The 25,447-nt window shown below is 43.7% G+C and overlaps 1 protein-coding gene across 10 annotated transcripts in view; it reads right to left on the reverse strand.

The window, feature by feature from the left end:
* Nucleotides 1-25,447, reverse strand: part of CDC42BPA (CDC42 binding protein kinase alpha) — a 354,685-nt gene that overhangs the window by 171,326 nt on the left and 157,912 nt on the right. For all 10 annotated transcript variants that reach the window (XR_013276619.1, XR_013276620.1, XM_077485865.1 and 7 more), the window contains exon 4: nucleotides 482-577. Coding sequence is in view for 8 of the 10 variants with exons in the window: in XM_077485865.1 (XP_077341991.1) it covers nucleotides 482-577 (96 nt within the window). In the remaining 2 variants the exon portion in view is untranslated. The remainder of the gene's footprint in view (nucleotides 1-481; nucleotides 578-25,447) is intronic.

Consider the following 25,447-nt stretch of genomic DNA (forward strand, 5'->3'; position numbering starts at 1 on the left):
TTAAATTAGATCCCCATTCCTCTATTTAAAGCAGAAGTGGTGGGTAAAAAGCACATTAATATTGATCGTCACAGAGATCACATGGTACAGAGCTGCTGTACTCTTGATGATCATTTCTGATGACATTTATAAAACAGCACTGCAGAAACAGACATCTACTCCATACTTTTTTTTTCTTTTTGCAATATAGTGGGCGGGCGGCGGTTAAAGGAACCATAAAGCCCTTCAATAAACAAGTGAGAACCACAGCAGAAGTTGTATTTCCATTACAAATCCAAAAGGAGTGCATTCCTCATTTTAGGATAGTAGGCAGAGTCATGGAAATCATTTCCCAGCTCACTGTTGGCACCCTAAAAAAAGTAAATAGACCCTGAAGACCCCAATATAAAATGGGCAAGCACCTCTGCCATCAATTTTTTCCTTTATGTTGTGCCGAAAGGGGTCAGCAATTGATTTGTGAAGTAATAGTAAATGGACTTACCAGATAGTTGTCATCTTGGAATGCATAGTGCAGCGTGGTGGTCCACTGACTGTCTCCGTTCACCAAGACATCTCTCTCTTCCCGAAAACAGGCTGTCTGGGGGGCAAAAAGAGGTCCTGTTATACAGCTGTCCACCCAAACCTCATGTTCATATCATTACATAAAGCAGAGTGTTTAATTTATTACAATTCTTCATGAATTATCCAAAACATATTTGGCAGCACCTGAACGGTCTCTATCCTGCTGCAAACAGCTAGCTTACTCGTGTCTTAAGCTGTCCATAACAACTGACTACATTCCCCCATCTATACAAATTCGAGGGGGGTGAAGGTGTCCCCCTCGCTGTGTCATTGTGTTCTGATAGCGGGGAGACTTTTAAGCAGGTGCAGTCTGTTTCCTCCACTGCAGGTGGCACCCAACAGTAGCTGTTCTGCTGCTAGAGGCAGTCGTGGTAAACAGGCTTACTCTATGGTTTCCCGGGGTTCCTGGGGAAGCAATCCATTTGGACGCTTTCACCCCATATGACTCTAGCGTCCATCTTGGGTCAGGCAGAGCCTATTTAAGGCCCTGGCTCCTGGGTTTGGCATGCTTTGTGTGAGTGGATAGCAAAAGGGAAAGGTACTAATGGTTGGGAAAGGTTCCTGAGGAGGGAAAGCACAGTGTCACAACTCTTCTGGACATCTTCCTGATTGGGCTTGAGACAGCCAGGCCGCATTCTGTCCCTCTCAACAGACATTGTCAGTCCAGGCTAAGACCTGCTCCTGTCATGTTGCTGACTGATCGGTGCTGATTGAGTGGCTAAAATCTGACAGAGTGCTTGAACAGAAGTCGATCGGTAGATTGACTTCTGTTTAGCCACAGTGCTGAACCAGGCAAATGTTGACCCATGTATGACCAGTTAAAAAAAAAAAAAAAAAAAAAATCTAAAAATCAAAATCTTTCACTGATAATTTTTTTTAAGCCTTAAAGTATAAGGCAGCATCCATGAATGACTTTTACCTATAGGTAAGCCTATATTAAGGCTTACCCTATAGGTAGTATAAATATCTCCTAAATGTGTATTGTTTAAGATATATTTACTGTACATGCAGCCAGTGAAATCACTGCGCATGCGCTCTGTAGAAACAGCCACCCGTGCGGTTTCTACAGAGCCCTGTGCCATGACTGCCAGATGTCATCATGGCTCTGGCCAGTCACAGAGCCGGAGTCCACGAACCCAGAAGCATGATGGTTGAAGATGGAAGTAGCCTCCAGCTCTGACATCTCAGTGTGGGAGGGCTTGTTTACAACCACTTTAACTGAAAGAATTCCTGGCCAGTCACAAAACTAGCTGAAAACTGAGCCCTAAAGAAACAAATATATATTTAAAATATATTTTTAAGACCTGCTCGAACCGCCAAGAGGGGGCAATGCTGTTCAGTCAGCCTTGTGATTACAGCAACCCTGCCAGAACACATAGGCAGGTTGATGGCCTCAATTTTCTTCACTGCAATTTGGCAGCACAACCTTTGGTCATCAGCCTACTGACTGGACGGCGGAGGAGTAACACCGGAATAATGAAATCATTGCCCTGTGTTTTTCTATGGCAAACAAGTTCTAGTGTTATGCTGGCCATATATACATCAATATTTTTTTTAATTGACCATTCAATGCAAGCATATAACTGTTTGGATGTTATCCTACCACTGACTCCAATACAGTTTACCTAAAACTCTCTGAAGAAATAAAAAATAAGCATTTTAGCTCTGGATGTTTTTCCAAAAAGCATTGGAAATAATCGGGAGGCTAAATCAATTTCACTCATCACCATTTGTAATGTGTGGGCATCTTAAATGTACATTGGCACCCAACTCTGCAAAAAGCTTGCAGATGCATGCAGAGAATATCATCAATAGGTGTGAATGGTACCACCCTGAAAAGAAAAACATAAGCATAACTCACCAACAAAAAGGGTGAAACTAGGTCAGGAATAAGGTAACATCTCCCTAACTGGAACACAAAAAGCTTTTTAAAACCTAAATATAGGATGAGGAATTGAAGCACCACTATGCTTTTTCCTCTAGTCACTTTTACGAAAGGTCCACCTATAAAAGTCATTGGACAAATGCAGCTGCCAGTTGACTCCAATATAAGAACATAAAAATACACATTAGGCAATCCAGCAGTCCTCACTTTTTGAAGGTGTATTGAGCTATTAAAATCAGATAGAGGTTTTAACCCTTCCCCATTCTGCCCTATAGTCTCTCTAGAGTTGTTCTTTAACTTTCCATCTTCTGGAATAAAACACTACTAGCATACCAACATGACAGAAAGCATAACAGTGGTGCCTAAGGAAGAAAAGTTTATTTAGAGTAATACAATGGCGGAATTATCTGGCGATTGTCCAAGCAATGCTCTGACAGGCGCAAAGAGAAAAATCTGTAAAACCCTAATAACGCTGACAAATTAAATTCCCAAATGAGACAGAAAAATTCAAACTCCCAACCCCATGTCACAAAAAATACCAGAAGGCCTCAAGCAAGCTGTGTGGGCGATTATCTGGACATTTCGAGAGACATGAGACACACACCCCAAACATGTCTGCTGTCACTAGGTCTTATCTGCTCCCCAGAGGAAGGAGAGAGCCAAAATTCAGACAAATTTTACATACTCAGCATAAAGGTAAACTATAACAAAGAATCTAAAGAGGCCGCTGGGCTAAATCGGTCTCAGTAGACAGACTTGTACTGAATGAGGAATAGTTCACTATAGAAGACTACTAAGCAGGAAGAACTGCCTGTAATAAGCGAAGACGATCAGAGAAGTTTTGCCGCAAAATTACCAACTTCCCCTTTGGCAAAATTAGCCACAAAAATACACTGGAGTCAATTAGCCGCTCAGTACTCCAAGCTTTTGCCAAAGGCACAATTGGACATTTTGCCGTAAATTCAATTTAGCTTAATTCATGTTGTTCATCCTTAGTACTAAGCAAACGCCTGGCCTGCCTATATACGATATATTTAAAAATGTATATATATATATATATATATATATATATATATATATATATATATATATATATATATATATATAAAGCTCTATATAATGGCTTGGGGACTGCTTCTAGAGGAGGGTGTTAATTGCTGCATAAGACAGGGGAATCCATCCCCAGATCTTTTCTTCTGTTGTCTGTGTTCCATTGGGGAGATTTCTCTTCACATTCTCTCTTGTAGACACAACAAGAAGTGAGAGGAAGTCTCTTTAAAGTGAAGGGAAGTCCTCTTAGGCCGCGTACACACGAACAGTGTTTCAGCGGACAGTCCGCTCGTGTGTGGGCTTCAGCGGACAGTTTCAGCGGACAGTTTGACGAACAAAGTTTTTCGGAAATTCCGAAAAACTGTCCGCTGAAACTTGGTTTGAGCGGACAGTCCGCCCGTGTGTAGGCCACTTTCGAAATGAGCAAACTGTTCCCGCTCGGAGGAAAGTCTGCTCATTTCGAGCGGGTCTCCAGGTAGGCGGGGCCCGCGAAAGAGACGTCGCGGGCCCCGCCGCCTGGTATGGACTTAAAGGGGAACCCCAAACGCCGAAAAAAATCGGCGTGGGGGTCCCCCCAAAGTCCACAACAGACCCTTGTCCGAGCACGCTACCCGGCCGGCCAGGAAAGGGGGGCGAGCGAGCGCGCCCCCCTCCCGAGCCGTACCAGGCCGCGTGCCCTCAACATGGGGGGTGCCTTGGGGAAGGGGGGGCCGCGCGGCCCCCCCACCCCAAAGCACCTTGTCCCCATGTTGATGAGGACAAGGGCCTCTTCCCGACAACCCTGGCCGTTGGTTGTCGGGGTCTGCGGGCGGGGGGCTTATCGGAATCCGGGAGCCCCCTTTAATAAGGGGGCCCCCGGATACCGGTCCCCCACCCTATGTGAATGAGTATGGGGTACAATGTACCCCTACCCATTCACCTGTAAAATAAAAGTACCCAAAAAAAAAACACAACACACGAGATAAAATATTTTATTGCACAGCTCCGGGGGTCTTCCGTCTTCGGGGGTCTTCTCGCCGGACTCCTCCGCTATCTTCTTGTAGCTCTTTTGCTAGCGGAGGAGTCCGGCTTTCTTCCTCCCCGCCGCCGGCCTCTTCTCCCGACTTCGGGGGTCTTGTCCCCCTCTTCGGTTCTTCTGCCGGGCCACCGCGCCTTCTTATAGCTCTTTTGCAGGCGGTGGCCCGGTCTTCTGTCGCCGCCGCCTTCCGTTCTTCTGCCGGGCCACCGCGCCTTCTTATAGCTCTTTTAGAGGCGGTGGCCCGGTCTTCTGTCGCCGCTGTCGCCTTCCGGTCGCCTTCCGTTCTTCTTCTTCTTCTTCTTCTTCTCCAGGAGATGTTGACACGTCGCTCTCTCCGGCCGGAATGCCAGAGCCGCGCTGTGCGGCCACTTATATAGTGACAATGGGGCGGTGTCACATGGTATATGTCACATGGGTTGGTCACATGGTGACCCCGCCCCCTTACGATGTCATAGTCCCCATGTGACATCAACCCATGTGACCAACCCATGTGACATATACCATGTGACACCGCCCCATTGTCACTATATAAGTGGCCGCACAGCGCGGCTCTGGCATTCCGGCCGGAGAGAGCGACGTGTCAACATCTCCTGGAGAAGAAGAAGAAGAACAAGAAGAAGAACGGAAGGCGACTGGAAGGCGACAGCGGCGACAGAAGACCGGGCCACCGCCTCTAAAAGAGCTATAAGAAGGCGCAGTGGCCCGGCAGAAGAACGGAAGGCGGCGGCGACAGAAGACCGGGCCACCGCCTGCAAAAGAGCTATAAGAAGGCGCGGTGGCCCGGCAGAAGAACCGAAGAGGGGGACAAGACCCCCGAAGTCGGGAGAAGAGGCCGGCGGCGGGGAGGAAGAAAGCCGGACTCCTCCGCTAGCAAAAGAGCTACAAGAAGATAGCGGAGGAGTCCGGCGAGAAGACCCCCGAAGACGGAAGACCCCCGGAGCTGTGCAATAAAACATTTTATCTCGTGTGTTGTGTTTTTTTTTTGGGTACTTTTATTTTACAGGTGAATGGGTAGGGGTACATTGTACCCCATACTCATTCACATAGGGTGGGGGGCCGGTATCCGGGGCCCCCTTATTAAAGGGGGCTCCCGGATTCCGATAAGCCCCCCGCCCGCAGACCCCGACAACCAACGGCCAGGGTTGTCGGGAAGAGGCCCTTGTCCTCATCAACATGGGGACAAGGTGCTTTGGGGTGGGGGGGCCGCGCGGCCCCCCCTTCCCCAAGGCACCCCCCATGTTGAGGGCACGCGGCCTGGTACGGCTCGGGAGGGGGGGCGCGCTCGCTCGCCCCCCTTTCCTGGCCGGCCGGGTAGCGTGCTCGGACAAGGGTCTGTTGTGGACTTTGGGGGGACCCCCACGCCGATTTTTTTCGGCGTTTGGGGTTCCCCTTTAAGTCCATACCAGGCGGCGGGGCCCGCGACGTCTCCGTCACGGGCCCCGCCTACCTGCACACACGCTCGAAATGAGCGGACTGTTGCCTCGTGTGTGGGCGAGTCCGTTCATTTCAAAAGTTGCGCGGACTTAGTACGACGAACAAAGTTTGCCGTATTTGTCCGCTCAAAAAGTGCCGTGTGTGGGCGTGTTCGTTCATTCAAAAGTTTGAGCGGACTGTTTGACGAACTTAGTTTCGGCAGACAGTCCCCGCGTGTGTACGCGGCCTTAGACATTTGTCACCAGAACAGGTGTCCCCATTCAGATACTTCCCTCCTACTCCAATTCTGATGACAACTCGAAGCGGTAGCAAACGTGGAGAAAAACCAAACAAAAAAAAAAAACTCCCGCAAGGTAAAGGCATAGGCCCCTTTCCCACAAACAAACCAATCAGGTTCGCCTGTTAGTTTTTCAGGCAGGTCTGATCGGACCACTCTATGGACAGATTTCCCCACTGAGCAGACTGACTTGCTTGACGGAATCTCCTCTGCGTGAAAGAGGCCATAACGTGCTAGTATGCATTGACACATAGTCACAGTAACGGCAGAGAGCTCTCAAGGAATGGCACGGGTATGCCGGTCCTTTAGAGTCCATATGCCGGTGACGTCACCGGCTTCTGCTCACTAGAATATCGCCTAAACGGTGCAGGTTTAGTAGATATTAATTTTACCTATAAGTAATCTTTATTATAAGCTTACCTGTAGGTAAAAATAAACATAAAGCGTCTAATACCATGTTAAGCTTTAGGTTCCCAGAGAGGAACCTAAAGTTGGCCATAAATGGTTAGTTGTTTTCATTCAACTAGAAGGCTCAACAAAGATTTAACAAATTCTCCCATCCACATAAACAAGGTAGATGGAGGAATACCCCCTGCTGGGACACTGTATTCTGGCAGCGGCACGTGCCACTATCCAAATAAACTGATCAGTGGCTACAGGTAATTGTGTGCATCGGCTGATCAATGGAAAACTTTCTAATGTGTCCCTTCAACAGTGAATCAAACAAACAACTTATGTTGGGTCTCATTAGGAGAGCGCACAACAGGGTGGCAACACAGGAGCACAAATGGGAGACAGTGACAGAGAGTTGTCATCTAATAACAGGAAGGGCCTGGTCAAGGATCTTCACGGTGGGATTGCTCAAGATTATTTCATATTTAAAGAACGCTGAAAATAATCTTTGCCATTAACATGTTAAAATTTTAATGAGATTTTTGTGATTTGTTTTACATGTACCTTAACACTATTTTTCGTACTCAAATATGCCACCGCTTTCTCTAACAAGGATTTCATCGTCCACAGTGGCATGTTAGGGTGAAGATCTGCTGAAAGCAAACGACAGGGCTGAATCTTTATAAAAACAGGTCCAAGGATGTGATAAAAACATCAGCCGTCGTTGCAGAAATTGCTCCTTTGCCCGTAGCAGGAAAAGTACAGAAGTTGTGGAATTTCGCCTAAACTTTTTAACCTCTCTGCTGAGAGCAGTTACATTTCAACAAGGTTTTTCTTGGCAACATCATCCTTAATCAAGATGAGCGAGGAAGATTTTCTGAAGAAAACCAACGTTTATTTTACATTGAAAGTACCGTTGTAAATATGGCCAAAACAAACCCGTTTTGGCCAGGAAAGCAAGCTTATGAAATGCTGAGAATGGTTGTTTAAAAACTCTTTTGAAATATACGCAAATAGGCATTTCTGAGAAAATGTACCCACCGCCTATTAGTTCCTTTTACTATGCATATTCACCATTTTCAGTCACCAGTCAATTCACAATTGTTGATGCATGCTGGTGGGATAAATGGTCTAGTCTAGAATGTGCTGTCTATCCACTTCAGCTCTGGATGATTTTACCCCCTTCATGAGCAGGCAATTTTTTTGCTATTTGGCACTGTACTACATTAACAGATTGTGCGGTCATGAAACACTGTATAACATTTTCTCCCCACAAATAGAGCTATTTGATCACCACTGGGTTTTTTTTATTTGTTGCTCTATAAATGGAAAAAAAAGCGCATAGATTTAGAATAAAATATATTATGTACTGTGTTATAGAACACATTTCATTTTCTTCATAAATTTAGGCCAAAATGTACTCTGCTACATGTTTATGGTAATAATAAATTAATAAATCAGAATAAATGTATATTGATTGGTTAACATTAAAGTTACAGTGTCTACAAACTATGGAATAAATACTGTCATTTAGTTTTTTTTAGTAATGGCAGTGATCAGTGACTTATAGTAGGATGGCAGACAATCTGACACTAACTGAAACTTTGTGGTAACTGCCACTGATAGCTCCAGTGATATGAATACAGTGATCAGTGCTAATAATATACACTGCCACTGTACTAAGGACACTGGCTAGGAAGGGGTTAACATCTGGGGCAATCAAATGGGTTAAATGTGTGCCTAACAATGTTTACTATGTGTACCGATTTCCTTAGCAATGTGACGGTTTTTATTCCAAAAATCGGCACATCACCAATGTCAGAAGAGAGCTTTGTGTTGTTTACATACACATAGCTCACTCCTGTCACTCACGTTGAAGATTGGGCGGGTCCCAGCCCTAAATCATTGGCCGGGAACCGCTGATCGGCATGTGCTGAAGCCAATGACCACACAGCCGAGGCACATGCTCGCGCTCCCCCTACCTGGAATGCAGAATCAAGTTATATACGTGATTCTGCGCAGTAAAACTACAGTGTGTGGTTGGCAAATGGCTAGTGTTTGCTTTAGTTTTTTTAGATAAACATCCAAATTAAAATTATATAAGTATATAGGGGCAGCCATATTTCTTCATTTCATACAGAGGCTGTACTTGCAATTTTCAGTGCTACACAATGTTTGCTCTTTACTGCTCCTCCTCACTAATCAAGTCTATATGTTGGCCAAGATATTGAAAACAATGCAGCTTGGGAAGATGTTCTCATACTTCCGGTTATGTCTCTGGTACAAGAAGTGAAGTTACATTTCTCCAAATGGACATGGATAAAGAAACCTTTGGTGTAGGTAGCATTGGACAATTTCTTCTTGGGTGGAAGGTGCCACAACCCAATACTAAAGGGTTCAGTAGGGTTAATGTTGTGTCTGGGCTTCTCATCGCCTGGAGGAACCTGCTGCGGTTCTGGTTCATATGCACAGTGTGAAGGCTGTATGTTTTATGATTACCAATACTAATCTATATTATGTCTTCTTTCATAAGGCATTCCTCACCCTCCAGACAACAAGCAGTAAAAAAAAATACCAGTATATAATATATATATAAATATTAAAAAAAAACTGAAAAGGCTGTAAACTACCGTATTCAAAACTCTTATCCAAGGTTCAAAGAACAAGTTATGACATTAAGGTGAACCTGTTCGTAAAGTATACAGTACAAACGGAGTACATAACGTTGAAACTTTCAAAATGACAGGGCCATGTACTATACAAATACTGACTTTGCTCCAAGTCTAATCTTAAGCACCATGCTCCATCCATTTGTACACAGCATTGTAGGTCTCTATAGTTCACTAACCAATTTCATGCAAGTGATGCAATGGCTGGTCTAAGATTACCAGCAATAGTTCCTCCAATCAACCACTTCTTTCTTCGGAGTCTTCACATGGACCCATTTGCATCTATACAGTCTGTTGCATTGACATGTGTTAATGAGTTGCACCAAGGTAACCAAATTAATATTAAATGGCTGCCAACACACCTCAAAAAAATATATAAAAAGGGAACTTGACCCCTTTTTCGCTGCCATACTTTGGAATATGTGATACAGTCCATCAAGATGCTAATCATATTGAATGGCACTGCAATACAGCTCAGTAGGACAGGAAAGTTGACACACATTACTGCAAAACATGGGTATAAATGAAATGTTTGAGTTCTCCTTGCTGACACTGCTGGTGTCAGGCAGAATTACATGTCTGCCTTAAGGTGCATGCACTGTAGTGTAGGATGTGGAGAAGAGAGCACAAGAGCTCCTGGCTGGAGAAAGCTTGGTATCTGTATGTAGCACTATCACTCTAGGAGCTGCTAGAAAGATGTACGGGGTTCTTTTTCCCAACAGCTTTGCCGCAGCCATTCACAGTCATTCTTTGGCTCAATGAACAGGGGTTTTATTTTTTGTATTTTTATTTTTGGAAAACTTGGATGGGGCTAGGGAATTGAGTGGGATACTCCAAATCTATGTACAAATAGGAGGACACTTATTTTCTATAAAATTATGAGCCTGTAACAAACTTGAAGATTGTAATCTTCCTCATGTGAACAGTCTAAGCTAAATAATTTCACTGGGAATTGAATAAACTAAGCTCTTCAAGACACTATGTCCCCTTTACAACGCACAAGCAGCTGGCTCTGACCCACTAGGGAATGGCCTTAGCCCAAAGTCTCTATGATCTCTCTCTCTCCAGTCTGTACTTTCTGCAGCTTCCAGTGAGCAGGTTCTTAGGTCACCCACCTGAGGCTTCGACACCCCACGGCCACATGGCAGGATTGGGGGGCAAGAAGCTCCTCTGTGATCTCCTTTCAAGGAAAATGACCTGGATGCTGTGTGTCTCAGAGTATTTATATACAGTGGTGTGAAAAAGTGTTTGCCCCCTTCCTCATTTCCTGTTCCTTTGCATGTTTGTCACACTTAAGTGTTTCGGAACATCAAACCAATTTAAACAATAGTCAAGGACAACACAAGTAAACACAAAATGCAATTTGTAAATGAAGGTGTTTATTATTAAAGGTGAAAAAAAATCCAAACCATCATGGCCCTGTGTGAAAAAGTGATTGCCCCCTTTGTTAAAACATACTATAACTGTGGTTGTCCACACCTGAGTTCAATTTCTCTAGCCACACCCAGGCCCGATTATTGCCACACCTGTTCACAATCAAGGCATCACTTAAATAGGAGCTGCTTGACACAGTAAGGTCCACCAGAAGATCCTTAAAAGCTACACATCATGCCGAGACCCAAAGAAATTCAGGAACAATTGAGAAAGAAAGTAATTGAGATCTATCAGTCTGGAAAGGGTTATAAAGCCATTTCCAAAGCTTTGGGAATCCAGCGAACCACAGTGAGAGCCATTATCCACAAATGGCGAAGACATGGAACAGTGGTGAACCTTCCCAGGAGTGGCCGGCCGCCCAAAATTACCCCAAGAGCGCAGCGACGACTCATCCAAGAGGTCACAAAAGACCCCACAACAACGTCCAAGGAACTGCAGGCCTCACTTGCCTCAGTTAAGGTCAGCGTTCATGCCTCCACCATCAGGAAAAGACTGGGCAAAAATGGCCTGCATGGCAGAGTTCCAAGGAGAAAACCACTGCTGAGCAAAAAGAACATCAAAGCTCATCTCAATTTCTCCACAACACATCTTGATGATCCCCAAGACTTTTGGGACAACATTCTGTGGACCGATGAGACAAAAGTGGAACTCTTTGGAAGGTGTGTGTCCAAGTATATCTGGCGTAGAAGGAACACTGCATTTCATAAAAAGAACATTATACCAACAGTAAAATATGGTGGTGGTAGTGTGATGGTCTGGTGCTGTTTTGCTGCTTCAGGACCTGGAATACTTGCCGTGATAAAAGGAACTATGAATTCTGCTGTCTACCAAGAGATCCTGAAGGAGAATGTCCGACCATCTGTTCGTGTACTCAAGCTGAAACGAACTTGGGTTCTGCAGCAGGACAATGATCCTAAACACACCAGCAAGTCCACCACCGAATGGCTGAAGAAAAACAAAATGAAGACTTTGGAGTGGCCTAGCCAAAGTCCTGACCTGAATCCTATTGAGATGTTGTGGTATGACCTTAAAAAGGTCGTTCATGCTCGAAAACCCTCTAATGTAACTGAATTAGGACAATTCTGCAAAGATGAGTGGGCCAAAATTCCTCCAGGACGCTGTAAAAGCCTCATTGCACGTTATCGCAAACGCTTTGTTGCAGTTGTTGCTGCTAAGGGTGGCCCAACCAGTTATTAGGTTTAGGGGGCAATCACTTTTTCACACAGGGCCATGATGGTTTGGATTTTTTTTCACCTTTAATAATAAACACCTTCATTTACAAATTGCATTTTGTGTTTACTTGTGTTGTCCTTGACTATTGTTTAAATTGGTTTGATGTTCCGAAACACTTAAGTGTGACAAACATGCAAAGGAACAGGAAATGAGGAAGGGGGCAAACACTTTTTCACACCACTGTAGGCTCCCAGCAGCCGTTTGGGCCACCCTCTGAGGGATTAACCAGGGTTGTATGAATATTTAGCTGATATTTAGACTCTTCCTGACCACTAATTTCCAGAGCCTTGTGGACTAATCAGAAGGAAGCAATCAATCCTGTAACTACTGAAACATAAAACAGACAAAAACAAACAATCAATGCAGCCACACTGGTTAAAGTGAGGCAAAACCAAATTTGCCTAACAACGGACAGCAGTTTCACTGGGTGCAATAAGCCATTACGAAAAAATGTACCTAATTCTAACACCTATTCACCTAATCCTAGCACCTATCTAGGAGGGTGCTACAAGTATAATACATCTGCACAACTAATACATTACAATTAAAGTAATCAGTAGACTTTCTGACAAAGCAGAGACCAGCTTCCGCTTTCATGGGAACCGAGTAACTGCAGTACAAATTAGGGAAGCTGGGATTTCCCACTCAACTCACTCAGCTTCCGAAAATCTGACGCTGGGAAATGAGACTGAAATGCACTCGTCTTACAGGTATTGTATAAAATGGGATCAGTTTAGCAGTGTGAAAGGAACATATCCTGTGCAGGTCAGGAGGAGCTGATCCCACTGCCGCAGGGAGATGGCATGAGATGCTCTTAAAGTGACCCTGTCACATTTGGAATATGAAGGTTCGCACAACCCACAAAAGTGCACACAGAAAGCTTCAATCCTAGCAGGAAGATACTTTTCCAGAAGAAATAGAATTGTCCTTCCGGGCATTAAATGTCAACATTGAGAGGTGCCTGGTTCTTTCCTTCAGGCAGATATCTCAAGGGTCTACCATCACGCAAGACAATACAGCTCACTTTCTGCTACTAAAGGTGCTTCTGACGCTCCATTCTGTAAAACTGCTTGACCTTCCAAAGGGCCAAGAAGGCCTAACTTCACAATTAGGCCCAATATATATAACTATAACTAATTACCTCCCACTCTCCTGCATTGAGGGTCTCTTGTGCTCTTGCTCCTGATGCCCTGAGTACATGTGGACAAGCTGTCTTAATCGGGCATTACACTGAATTGTGATCAATGTGTGGCTGCGCCTGCTTGCCAGAATTTCACTATCTGCACCTCAGCTAATCAAGATAAGCCTTGTATTCATTCAGAAAGTACAAAGCTTCCTCTGAATGACCAAGCAGAGCTCGATTTTGTTCCAGATGCGGGATGGGAAGTCTCTCCCACTGCTGGAAGACAGCGCTGTATACAGTATGAACCTGATACTACATACAGTTTATACAATGCTGACAGCAAGCGCACCTGTTAGTAAAGCAAATTGTTTGCATGGACCAGCTTTGTCCAAACTATATAAACTTCAAACCTAGAGTTAAGCTTTACCCACTTAACACACATGCCATTCTGCACTTTAAGTGGTTAAATCTGAAGGGTGTTTCTCCCGACTCGCCCGTGCGATCGGGGAGGCAGAGAATGACCTTCAGAGGCCAGGAGCAAAGTCATGATGTCACTTCCGGTGCCATTAACACTGCCATGTTTTTGGCTGGAAAGCCAGAGAATGCCTTTTTTCCAGCCTAGGGGAGAGATGTGGGGACTTGCAGACCCCAGATCTCTCTGTAAAGAGGACCTGTCATGCCCTATTCCTATTAGGAGGAATGTTTACATTCCTTGTAGTAGGAATAAAAGTGATCACAATTTTTATGGGAAAGTGTAAGAGAAAAAACTTAAAGCGTCCCATCCCCGTGTGTTCGCACGTAGAAGAGAACGCATATGTAGGTCACGCCTGCATATGTAAATGGAGTTCAAACCACACATCTGCTGTATCGCCGCGAATGTTCGAGCAATAATGCTAGTAAAGACCTCCTTTGTAACGCTAAAGTGGTAACCTGTACAAATTTTTATAGCGTAGCCTATGGAGGTTTTTAAGTACCGAAGTTTGACGCCATTCCATGAGTGTGTGCAATTTTAAAGTATGACATGTTAGGTATCTTTTTACTCGGAATAACAGAGTTTTTTTTGTTTTTTTAAATTCAGGAAAGTTTTTTTTCCCCTAAAAAATTGCGTTTGAAAAATTGCTGCGCAAATACAGTGCGACATAAAAAGTTGTAATGACCACCATTTTATTCCCTAGGGTCTCTGCTGAAAAAAAAAGCTATATATATTTATAACGTTTGGGGGTTTCCGAGTAATTTTCTATGAAAAAAAAATGATTTTTACATGTAGGAAAGGAATTCCAGAATTGGCTTGGGCTGGAAATGGTTAAAAGAACAAATGTTCTTGACCACGATAATTATAATTCCAGATAAAACTTTTCCTAGTGCATTACAAGAGGGGTTTCCTGACTGAGGACCATATTAACAGTTATATATTTTTTTTGTTCAGATAAGAAATTAGAAACATGCTTCATCCGTTGTCTTTATTTTTTTTTCCATGTCACTGCAGTCAAAAAAACAATCAATTGGTCTCCATTACCAATTAGAAAATTTAAGGAACTTTCCAAAAACCAAAGTTTTCGATGAATATCTACAAGTGTATAGCCAGCTTTAGGTGTGACGGTGACACCAAACTTTTACACAACCTAACCTCCCTACAGCAGTAAGTAGTGAGGCTGCCTATTTTCTATAACCAACTAAAGCGGTACTTTATAAACGGAACCCACTATCTGAATGGTTCTTTTAGATGAAATTAGATATGCACTGCAAGTAGATGTACTGCATCAGGGTTGCAAAAAAAAAAAAAAAAACACTTTTCAATCTACTGTTGCTCACTGCCGATTTGTAAGAAATATTTCAACGTTATCAGACCAGGAGATCCCATGACTGTTTGTGTATTCTGGTTAGAGGGTGGGTATCAATCCACATCTTGTGTGTCAAATGTCTTTCCAAACTGAGATATTGCCTTGTAAAAATAGAAGTGACATCATCACTGTGGTGTACATAACCTCGGGAGAGAGTAGAGCTGTGGGAGGGGCTTGGGATGCTCCACCCACTACAGACTGCCTCCACAAAACTACAAGAGGGGGCGGAGACAAGACCAGTCACCGTGCACAAGGAGAGAGAGTGCAACAGTGACCGGTGTATTTTTTTTTTTACAGGAAGCTCCTGCACAGAGGCAAAGTTTACACTGGATTACTGCACCGATCTGGAAGAAATACACAAAGCACTTCAAGATTTATATAAGAATACACATGGCTCTTGCATTTAGACCCTGTTTGTTTATTGAGGAGTTCAGCTTCCATTATGTTTTCAAAATGTTCATCCTTTATAGGAGTAGTCATCAACCCTGTCCTCAGGGCCCGCTAACAGGCCAGGTTTGCAAGATAACTGAAATACATCACAGGTGATATCATTTGCTGCTCAGTGATTGCAGTATTCTAGTCTGCATCTCCCCAAGGTCATACATAAAACCTGGCCTGTTAGTGGGCCCTGAGGACAGGGTTGATGACCACTGCTTTATAGCACAGCTGAGCAAACTGCAGCCCTTCAGATGTTGTGGAACTGAAAGTCCCATCATGCCTCTGCCTCTTGGAGACATTCTTACGGCTGTCAGAATCCTGCAATGAACCATGGTACTTGTAGTTCCACAAAAGCTGGATTGCTGATGTTTGCTCACCCCTGCTTTATAGCATCTCAGTGCTGCTGATCCCCTAAAGACACTTCTTGTCCACATGTACTCCAGCGATGGCTCAATGACATTTTCCTGATGGTGACAACAGTGGACCATCCTTGCGTAATGTGTGTTAAAACGACCACTTGTTGCCTCCAATGGAATTCTGTGTGACTGAGAACAGCCAGGGTACAGGGACAGAGCACGCTCACCCTGTACCAATGAATATTGATCCTAATGGCAGCATCACCAGGTATTATTTTAACAAGTGCGGCAGATTTGAAATGACTTGACTGAACGGATACTGCCAGCTAAAGCCTATATAAGAAACTAGTGATTGGCTTTACCTATACTTTCATGATCTAGATAGAGTATAGAGAGATTAAAGAGGAAGTAAACCCCACCAAAAAAATTCTAATTTTCAAATGTTTGTATAATAATTAATATCAGCATTCATAATATCTATAAATCTTCCAAAAACGAGCGTTAGGCCGCGTACACACGGGCGGACTGTCCGCCCAACTAGGTTCGTCAAACAGTTTGACAAACAGTCCGTTCAAAATTAGCATGAACGGACTTGACCACACACGACGAACGAACAGTCCGCTGAAAACTTGCGCGATGACGTGAACGGCACGTACGACGGGACGAGAAATTCGACGTCCAATACACTGCAATGCAACCTTCGCCGTGTAAATTCTTTCTGAGCATGCGCGAGACTTAGTTTGTCGAACAAGCCTACACACGAGCGGACTGTCCGCTCAAACCAAGTTTCAGCGGACAGTCTTACGGAAATTCCGAAAAACTTTGTTTGTCAGACTGTCCGCTGAAACTGTCCGCTGAAGCCCACACACGAGCGGACTGTCCGCTGAAACACTGTTCAGCGGACAAAGTTGGGCCAACAGTCCGCCCGTGTGTACGCGGCCTTAGAATTACCTTTTTGAGAAGTTTTATAAAGCACAGTCTTCCGGGTATCGCCTGCGCCATTTTTACTGCTGATTTTAGAATCCTTTGAGGATGTCATTTCCGCCCTTAGTTGGACTCCCTCACGAAATCTCGCGCATGCGCCATAGCGTCGTAACAAGCCTCAATCAGGAAGAGCAGGCTGATATCTACATCACGAGACTTCTCCTCTGTGGCGTTCTGAGGAGAATCTCACGTACATTCCAATTATGACAAGCAGGAAAAACACACGCGGAAAAGGATACCTGCCGCGCTTGAAAGTCCATACTGCGCAATCGCGCATGACGTCATGGACTATAAAACGGCGATTTTTATGAAAAGTAAACAAGTAAGTGCACTTTCTCAGGCAGCGATCAGCTGCATGAGAAAAGTATTATCTGACAAGCTAAAGATGTATCTGAGGGTTTACAACCACTTTAAGAACTGAGCTTTTTCTATGACCGTCCAGAAGCCAGACAGAGCCAGGAAACTAGCTTTTTCAGAAGGAAGGCCAGCATCAGCAGCCCTGTATTTCTCTCATGACAGATGTATAAGGGAGGATATATATGTACTGTATGTGCATTGACAGAGAACACGTGTGGGTAATCAAATATGGTGAATAAACACGTTTGAGCAGTGACTGGTGAGAAGACGGCCATGAAAGGACATAATCAGCGCAATATTGTCGCTTCAGGAAGGAATCTATTTTAACAGACTCTGGAAATGGACTCTATCCAGTCCATTTGCTGCCATGGTGCAGTTTGTTTATCAAATATTTTCAGGTTAAGTGAACAGAAAGTTTCCTGGCATCATCCATCACTTGTCCCCCAGGACTGTACCAGATGATGGCTGAGCCTGATTAACCTGAAGCTCTTCTGCAGTTCTGGAAGTCCAAGCATACCTGCACCACATTCACATACAGCAAACTGGCTAATGCATTTGAAAGCATTCTTTTTATCAAAATATAAAGGCTTTTAGTGCTCATAACAAATAATTTGATGAAGGAAGCATCTGATTGGCTGCTGTGGAGGAAAAAAAAAAAAAAGGAAAAAAGAGCATTCCTTCAAAAGAGCATTCTTTCAGATATTTTAGTTACTTTAATCTACAACTCATATGTTTGTCGTTTGTTTTATTTAGTGGCATCTACTGTAGGCCCCATGATATATGTGTATCCCACTACTTTAGACACACATTTGCAATCTCGTTTTTTTTTTGGCTGTTTGTCAGTTTGGTCAAGTTCTCCCACAGCTTGAGCCACAAGTTTATAAGACAAGCTTACAGGTTGTTATGTTTATATGTAATTAGTCTCTGTGTATATGTACTCCTCCTGGACAAATGCTGTAACAATCATAATTCATACTTATATAGATATATACTACATTGAATACTTATTCATGTACTTTTTTGTTTTTAAATATACTAGCACCTACCCAGTATATGTCCTGAAGAAGCTAATATTTTAGTGAAACGCGCTGGCGAGCACGTTTTTGGAGGCATTACTGGATCTGAAATGTTTCTTTTACCTTGATACAGTATTAAATTAATCTTTGTGCTGTAGGTCCAGTCATCTATAACTGCATTATTGGGCAACTGGTAACTGTGCCCATACAGGATGATCTTTTTATGTTGTTTATGTTTTTTAACTATGTTGTAAAAAATGTATACTTTTTTTATTGATTCTCTCTCTCATTATGTGCCAACAAAGTCTAAGTACATTTTAGTTACTCTCACAATCAGGGATGTTCAGATCAGAGTAGCCAAATCAGCATGTTTACCCTGCCAACTTCCAAGAGCTGAAAACTGATTCTAAATGATTGGCAAAATATACTGCATACTATCAACAAGTGGAAGCCAAATTCCCACACCAGCTTAATGGTGCCATTCACCCCATGATGTCACTCACAAGAGGTCAGCGGGTATTTACAAGTTGCTTCCATGGGCAAGTGGGAAGAACTACAAACTGGTAAAAAAAAAAATTCTAATAGGGAGATATAAGGATATAGGTGTGAACTGCCAAGAACAGTGTATACAAACTATTGTGATCACTCAGTATTACCTATACACACAGGGGCATGGACACCAACATTTCTCCATTCTGGAGGCACAGCCAGACAGACCTCCCCTAACCATCTCAGTTGTAAAAGCATAGCTCTCCCTAACTGTCTCCATTGGGAAGGCACAGCCTTTCCCAACGACCTCCCCAACCATCTCCAATGTAAAGGCACATCCAAGCTCCATTTGGTAGGCAAATCCCTTCCTAACCAACTGTCTCCACTGAGTAGGTATAGCAAACACAACCATCTCTATTGGGGAGGCACAGCCCTACCCAATTGCTCTCCACTGTGAAAGCACAGTCCTCCCAGCCATCTTTTATGGAGACACAGTGCTACCATAACCATCTCCCTTGTGGAGACAGTCCTCCCCTAACCATCTCCCTTGTGGAGACACAGTCCTCCCAAACCATCTCCCTTGTGGAGACACAGTCCTCCCAAACCATCTCCTTTGTGGAGGCAAAGTCCTCACCAACCATTTCCTTTGTGGTGGTCCAGCAGATTCAGCTGTCTCCATTGTGAAGCAAAGCTGACCCAATTGCCTCCATTGTGTAGACACAATCCTCCCCAACCATCCCTTTTAGGGAGACACTGCTGCCCCAAACTTAACGTAAAAAAGCATAGACCTCCCTAATTATCTCTACTGTGGAAGCACAGTCCTCCCCTAACATCTCTATTGGGAAGGCACAGCCCTTCCTAATCATCTCCATTGAGTCACAACCCTTCCCCAACTATCTCCACTATGAGGGCACAGCCCACCCAAATGTTTCCATTTGGGAGGCACATTCCTTCTCATCTGTGGATGTACAGCCGACACAACTATCTCCATTTAGGAGGCAAAGATGACCCAACTGCTTCCATTGTGGAGACAGATTCCTTCCAAAACCTCTCCAGTGCCCCCCTATCTCCACTGTGGACACACTGCCCTCTCCAGCTGTTTCCACTGTGGAGGCACAGGCCTCCCAAAGCATCTTCTTTGAGCAGACACTGCCAACCAAAAATAACCCAATTGTAAAAGCATAGACCTCCCTACTGTGTCTGTTATGGAAGCACAGTCCTCTCCAACCACCTTCATTGGAAAGGGACGGGCCTTCTGAACCATCTCCATTGAGGAGGCACAATCTTACCCCAACCATCTCCATTTTAAAAGGCACAGCACACACAACCGTCATTGTTTTGGCACAACCAATGCAACGTCCCATTGGGAAGGCACAGCCCTCCCCAACTATGACCACTGGGGGAATAACAGTACTCCCCAACCATCTCCATTGGGGATGCCGAGCCACTCAACTGTTTCCATTGGGGAGGCACCTTCCTCCACCATATTCTCCATTGTTCAGGCATAGTCTACCCCAACCATATTCATCATGGAGGCACAGGCCTTCCCAGCTGTTTCCACAGTGGAGGCAGGCCTCCCCAGTTGTCTTCCTGGAGGGGACACTTTCAATCCAATTGTCCCCAATCCTGTTTTTGGCATTAGTTACAAATCATCATCCATGACAATATAGCTAAAGTGTCAGGTTAAGGTGATATAAGTAGAGTTAAGTAAGTGAAAAAGTTTTCATAAGTAAGCTTGCTCAAATTTGAAAAAGACACAATATTCAGATATCTGCACATTAATACCAATCATGACATGTTCTTCTAAACTGAAACTGCACCCATGGACAGACATAACCCAGGTTGCTCTTGGAGCTTGCAATCTAACATAAGCATTTTACAAATTAAAAGCATTGCTGGCTGCATGCAGTTTTTATTTCCTGCTCTGAAATGTCAGCTGATCCCAGGCAATCTCTCAATCTCGGCATTTTCTGCACACTGGAAAATATTTTCACTTAACGACCCCAGACTGCGGTCACAAAACCACATGGGAAACAGAACACAGAGCCACGCAAGAGCTTGGGGTGGCAAGAAATTTCAGTCTGCTTTCAATTTTGGTCACCAAAGGGTTACATTGCAAAAAAAAATCCTAAAAATGTCTTTATTCAGCTAATCTTCAGTGTAAATGTCCTTCCTTTCAAGCGCTATAAATAGACATGAGAGATTTTTTTCCTATGAAAGGCATGTAGCGCTTTCTTCCCAGGAGTCTGCTCCATGCTTTCTGAAGCCGTCTCGGCTACAAAGGAATTGCAGGAGTATTTTTCCAGTTGCCGATTACCCCGGGGGTGTGTTGTGGAAAGTCTGCCGCCCCGTATTGCTTTACACTACACTGCTTGACCTTCAGTATCCACACCCTAAACAGCTGAATGACAAAAGTGACTTTCTACTGATGCTTCAAGGGGCCTTTCTGGACCTAAGCCCTGTGCAGTGATAGAAGGGGACACACTGATCTTCAGCTGCACAGGGCCTTGAAAAGCCCCACAGAAATTCCTGTTTTAGTAACATTTGTTTAGTAACAATTGTCATTGTATGAAGTGGTATCATAAATTAGGTTCAGGAGCCTGCAAATACAACCTCATAGGAGCTCAGATATCGAGAACTTTGCAAGATACTGAGCTCTACTTTCGCAGAAAATAGTTCCAGCCCCATCCCTGCCATTATTCCATGGTGTATGGTGCTTGACTTCTCATATCACATAGGACCAATAAGTGGTGGGAGGTTGTACTAAACATCTACTTTTTTCTGAAAAAGTTGAGACTTGAATAGTTTAGCTCTCCAGATTTTCAGGGCTGTGCTAAGTCTGAGAAGCTATGGAAAGATGAGGTAATCAGTTTCTAGCGAATGAATAGGCTGCAGGTTTAGTGATGTTACTGGTCTCTAATGAATGGATAAGCTACATTCTCAGTGACATCCTCAATCTCTAGTTAATGCATAGGCTGCAATCTCTCAGTGATGTCAAGTCTCTCTTGAATGAATGGGCTACATTTTCAGTGGTGTCATTGGTCTCTCGTAAATGGATAGGCTTTATTCTCAGAGATGCCACTGGTCTCTAGTGAATGGACAGGCTGCATTTTTAGTGATGTCACCAGTTTCTAGAAAATGGCTGGGTTGCATTCTCAATGTTGTCACCCAACTCCAGTAAATTGATAGGATTTATTCTAACTAATGTCACAAAGAATCTAGTGCTGCCTTGCTCTAGGGTTCCTCCGCAGGTTGCTAGGGATTCCTTGAGCAACAAGCAAATTATGCCCCTCAGATAAGTAGCCACTGATACAAATAATCTTGTTAGCCATCTGTAAGGAGGGGGATTCTTCCCATTAACATATGTAAGGAGTATTTTCCCACTGACCACATATGTAAGAGGAATTTTTCCCACTGACCACCAAGGTAAGGGGTATTCTTCCCACTGACAATCAATGTAAGGAGCATTCTTCTTGATGACCACCACTATAGGGGGGCGTTCTTCCCAATGACCACTACTGTAAGGGGCATTCCTTCCACTCACCACTGCTGTAAAGGGCATTAGTCCCACTCTCCACCACTTTAAGGGGCCTTCTTCCCACTGACCACCATTGTAAGGGGCATTCTTCCCACTGATCACCATTCTTCACTTTTTCAAACTAATGCACCATTAGCTGTAGATATAGTCATTTTTAGCAGGGGTTCTCTGAGCATTAAAAATTTATTCAAGGTTTCCTTCATGTTAAAAAATGGTTGCGAAAGACTGCATTCTCAGTAAATTCTTGAGTATCTAGTAAAAAGATAGGGTACATTCTCAGTGATGTCACTGGACTCCAGTGAATTAATGGGTTTGATTCTTAGTAATATCACTGGCATCATGTGAATGAATCGGCTGCATTCTCAGTAATGTCACTGGTCTCTAGTGAACACATAGGATGTATTTTAAGCAATGTCTTCAGCATCTAGTGAATAGATAGACTACATTTTTTGTGGTATTGCAGGTCACCAGTGAATAATTAGTCTGCAAGTGATGTCACCAATCTCCAGTAAATGGACATACTACACTCTTAGTGATGTCACCAGTATCTAGTAAAAGGATAGGCTATATTCTTACTACTGTCATCAGTCTCTAATAGAATAGATAGAATCTCTGCCAGTTCAGCAGGGCCCACCTGAGATTCAAACCATGTATGAGCAGGCTGATTGTACCAAAGTCGATCTATCCATTGACTTGAATACAACCAGCATGTCGGATTTTTACTCACGATTATTGCCAGCGATTTTCTTTCCTGCAGCCAAAGACATTTGCACCATCTATTATATTATATTATTATATTATACCTTAGCGATGTCACCAGTAGTTTGTTAATGGATAGGCTCGGCTGCATTCTCAGTATTGCCACCGGTATTTACTAAAAGGATAAGCTATATTCTCAGAAATGTCAGCCGATTATACATCTAAATTAAAAAAATATATATGATTTTGGGACTTTAGCAAAATTTAAAAGGTGTTTGTTATTCGTAAAGAAATAAAAAAATAATAACTGTAGGCACTTTTGTGTATCAGTTAATAAAGACAGAAATTCTGTGGTGACAGGTTCATTTTATTTCATCAAAGCTTACACGAGAAGTGTTATTACATTCTCCTGGACCCTACAGCCAGTGATCCTTACCCTGCAGCTGAGGATAGGTAGTAGTGGGAGGCCTGTATGTACTTGCAGGCTCTATAAATATATACAGTAATCCATTTTTCGTTGTATACAGTATGAGTATTTGACCTCCTGACTTCTCATTAGAAATCTGATCCTTGAGTTTTCTGCATCTGAATTAGCTGAACGAAGATCATTAAAATACTTTCCACAGCACCGGCGGTGGAAGCTGATTCTGGTATATCTTTGGGGAATATTAAACTAAAGAGTCGGCTAACCATGCAGAGACATACCAATACTGATTACAGCTGCATACCCAGCATGCAACAGGACAGGCCAATCATACCAGCCAAAGGTCACACACAGGTTAGCAAAGTGTTCCAAAGTTATCCACTGTAATGTCACTCTCTGTGGTTTGCTGCTGTTAAAATAAAGAGTCATTCCAACCAAAACTTTCAGATTTTGGTAGATGCTGGGGAGTTAAAGTGTATGTCAAGGGAAAACTTTCTTTTTTTGTTTTGGACAGAGTGGGAAGAAGTCCGAACCCCTTTCAAATTTGTGCTGCTTTCCTGGGCTACATTAGAGAGACCCTCACTTCCTATCGTGTTGACAACATTTCACTGGACACAAAGTGAGTCGAATTCTCCACAAGCAGCACTCCAACCCAGTGGTCTCCATATTGTGGTCCGTGGGCTGGATGTGGTCCTTTGCTTGCATTTATCCAGGCCTTGGAGCACTGTTCCTCCACTGACATGAGCAACTATTCCTCCAACACCACCAACAATGAGGCACCATTCCTTTTATGGATATCAACAATGGGGCAGCTTTCCTTTTACAGACACCAATGATAGGGCACTATTCCTTCCAATGATATAAACCAGGGGTCTCCAAACTGCAAGCCCGCAGGCCAGATGTGGCTCTCTGCTTGCCTTTATCTTGCCCTTGGGACACTACTCTTTCCACCGATACAAGGCACAACTCATTCCACTGACAAAGAAGGGGCAATATTCCTCCCAATGACACAAAAGTTGGGGAACTAATATCCCCACTGACACCAATTTTGGGGCAGTAGTCCATCCACTGACACCAATGGGGCATTATTCCCCCACTGACACCAGCAATGGGGCACCATTCCTCCCACTGACACCAATAATGGGGTACAATTCTTCCCACTGACACCAATGATAGATCACCATTTCCCCCACTATCACCAATGATGAGGCACTATTTCCCCCACTGACAACAATGATGAGGCACTATTTCCCCCACTGACAACAATGATGAGGCACTATTTCCCCCACTGACACAAATTATGTGATTTTTTTTTTTATTCACACTGACCATCAAGCCTATGGTATTGTTTACTCTCAACTATGCCAGGGCATTTTCTTTTGCCACTAGATACAGTCCAGCCCCCCAAAACTGTGAAGGGTAGTGAACTGGCCCTTTTTTCCCCCCCAAAAGTTTATGGACCTCTGATAATAACAAGGGGACACTGTTTCTCCCACTGATATAAGGCACTATTACTTCAATAACACCCACGATGAGGCACTATTCCTTAACCTGACACCAAAGATGGGGCATTATTCTTTTCACTGACAACAACGACAGGAGCACTATTTCTACCATTAATACTAATGGTGGGCCACTATTCACCCACAGATGCTATGTAATTATTTCTACTGCCACTAACCATCAAGCCTGAGAAAAGGTTTACTCCCACAGGTCACAGTCCGGACCCCCTAAAGTCTGAAGGAGAGTAAGCTGGCCCCGTTCGTTATCTGTGTATTTAGCTGGTTGCCTGATGTTGCCTTCAACCACTTGAATCCCTAAGCTATTCATTTTTTTCTACACGTGTTAAAATGCATATTTTAGGCCTAAAGATTAATTTAGTTAAAACCCTCAAAACATTGTATATTTTATGAAAGCATGGACCCCGGAGAATAAAATGGTGGCAATTGCAATTTTAGACACCTACAAGACCCCGAATGTCTCCCCCACAGCTGACTGAACACAGATCGTGCTCAGTTAGGGGCTACCTGGCCAGCGCTGCCATGGAATGACAGGCCACATTTGAGACAGCACAGCCCAGAATAAATAACAGTGGGAAGGGAGCATTTTACAGTGGTTGTGGAGTAATCAGGTGGATTTACAGAATCATTTCCACAAGAGAGCTGACAGTCGGCTCAATAAGTGTACAAACATGAGCGTGTTTAATATCCCTGGTATCAGCTGAAGTT

The sequence above is a fragment of the Lithobates pipiens genome, unplaced genomic scaffold (genome assembly GCF_037356315.1).
Source record: "Lithobates pipiens isolate NorthernLeopardFrog02 unplaced genomic scaffold, aLitPip1_a1.2 Scaffold_18, whole genome shotgun sequence".
In the NCBI taxonomy this organism is placed as follows: Eukaryota; Metazoa; Chordata; class Amphibia; order Anura; family Ranidae; genus Lithobates; species Lithobates pipiens.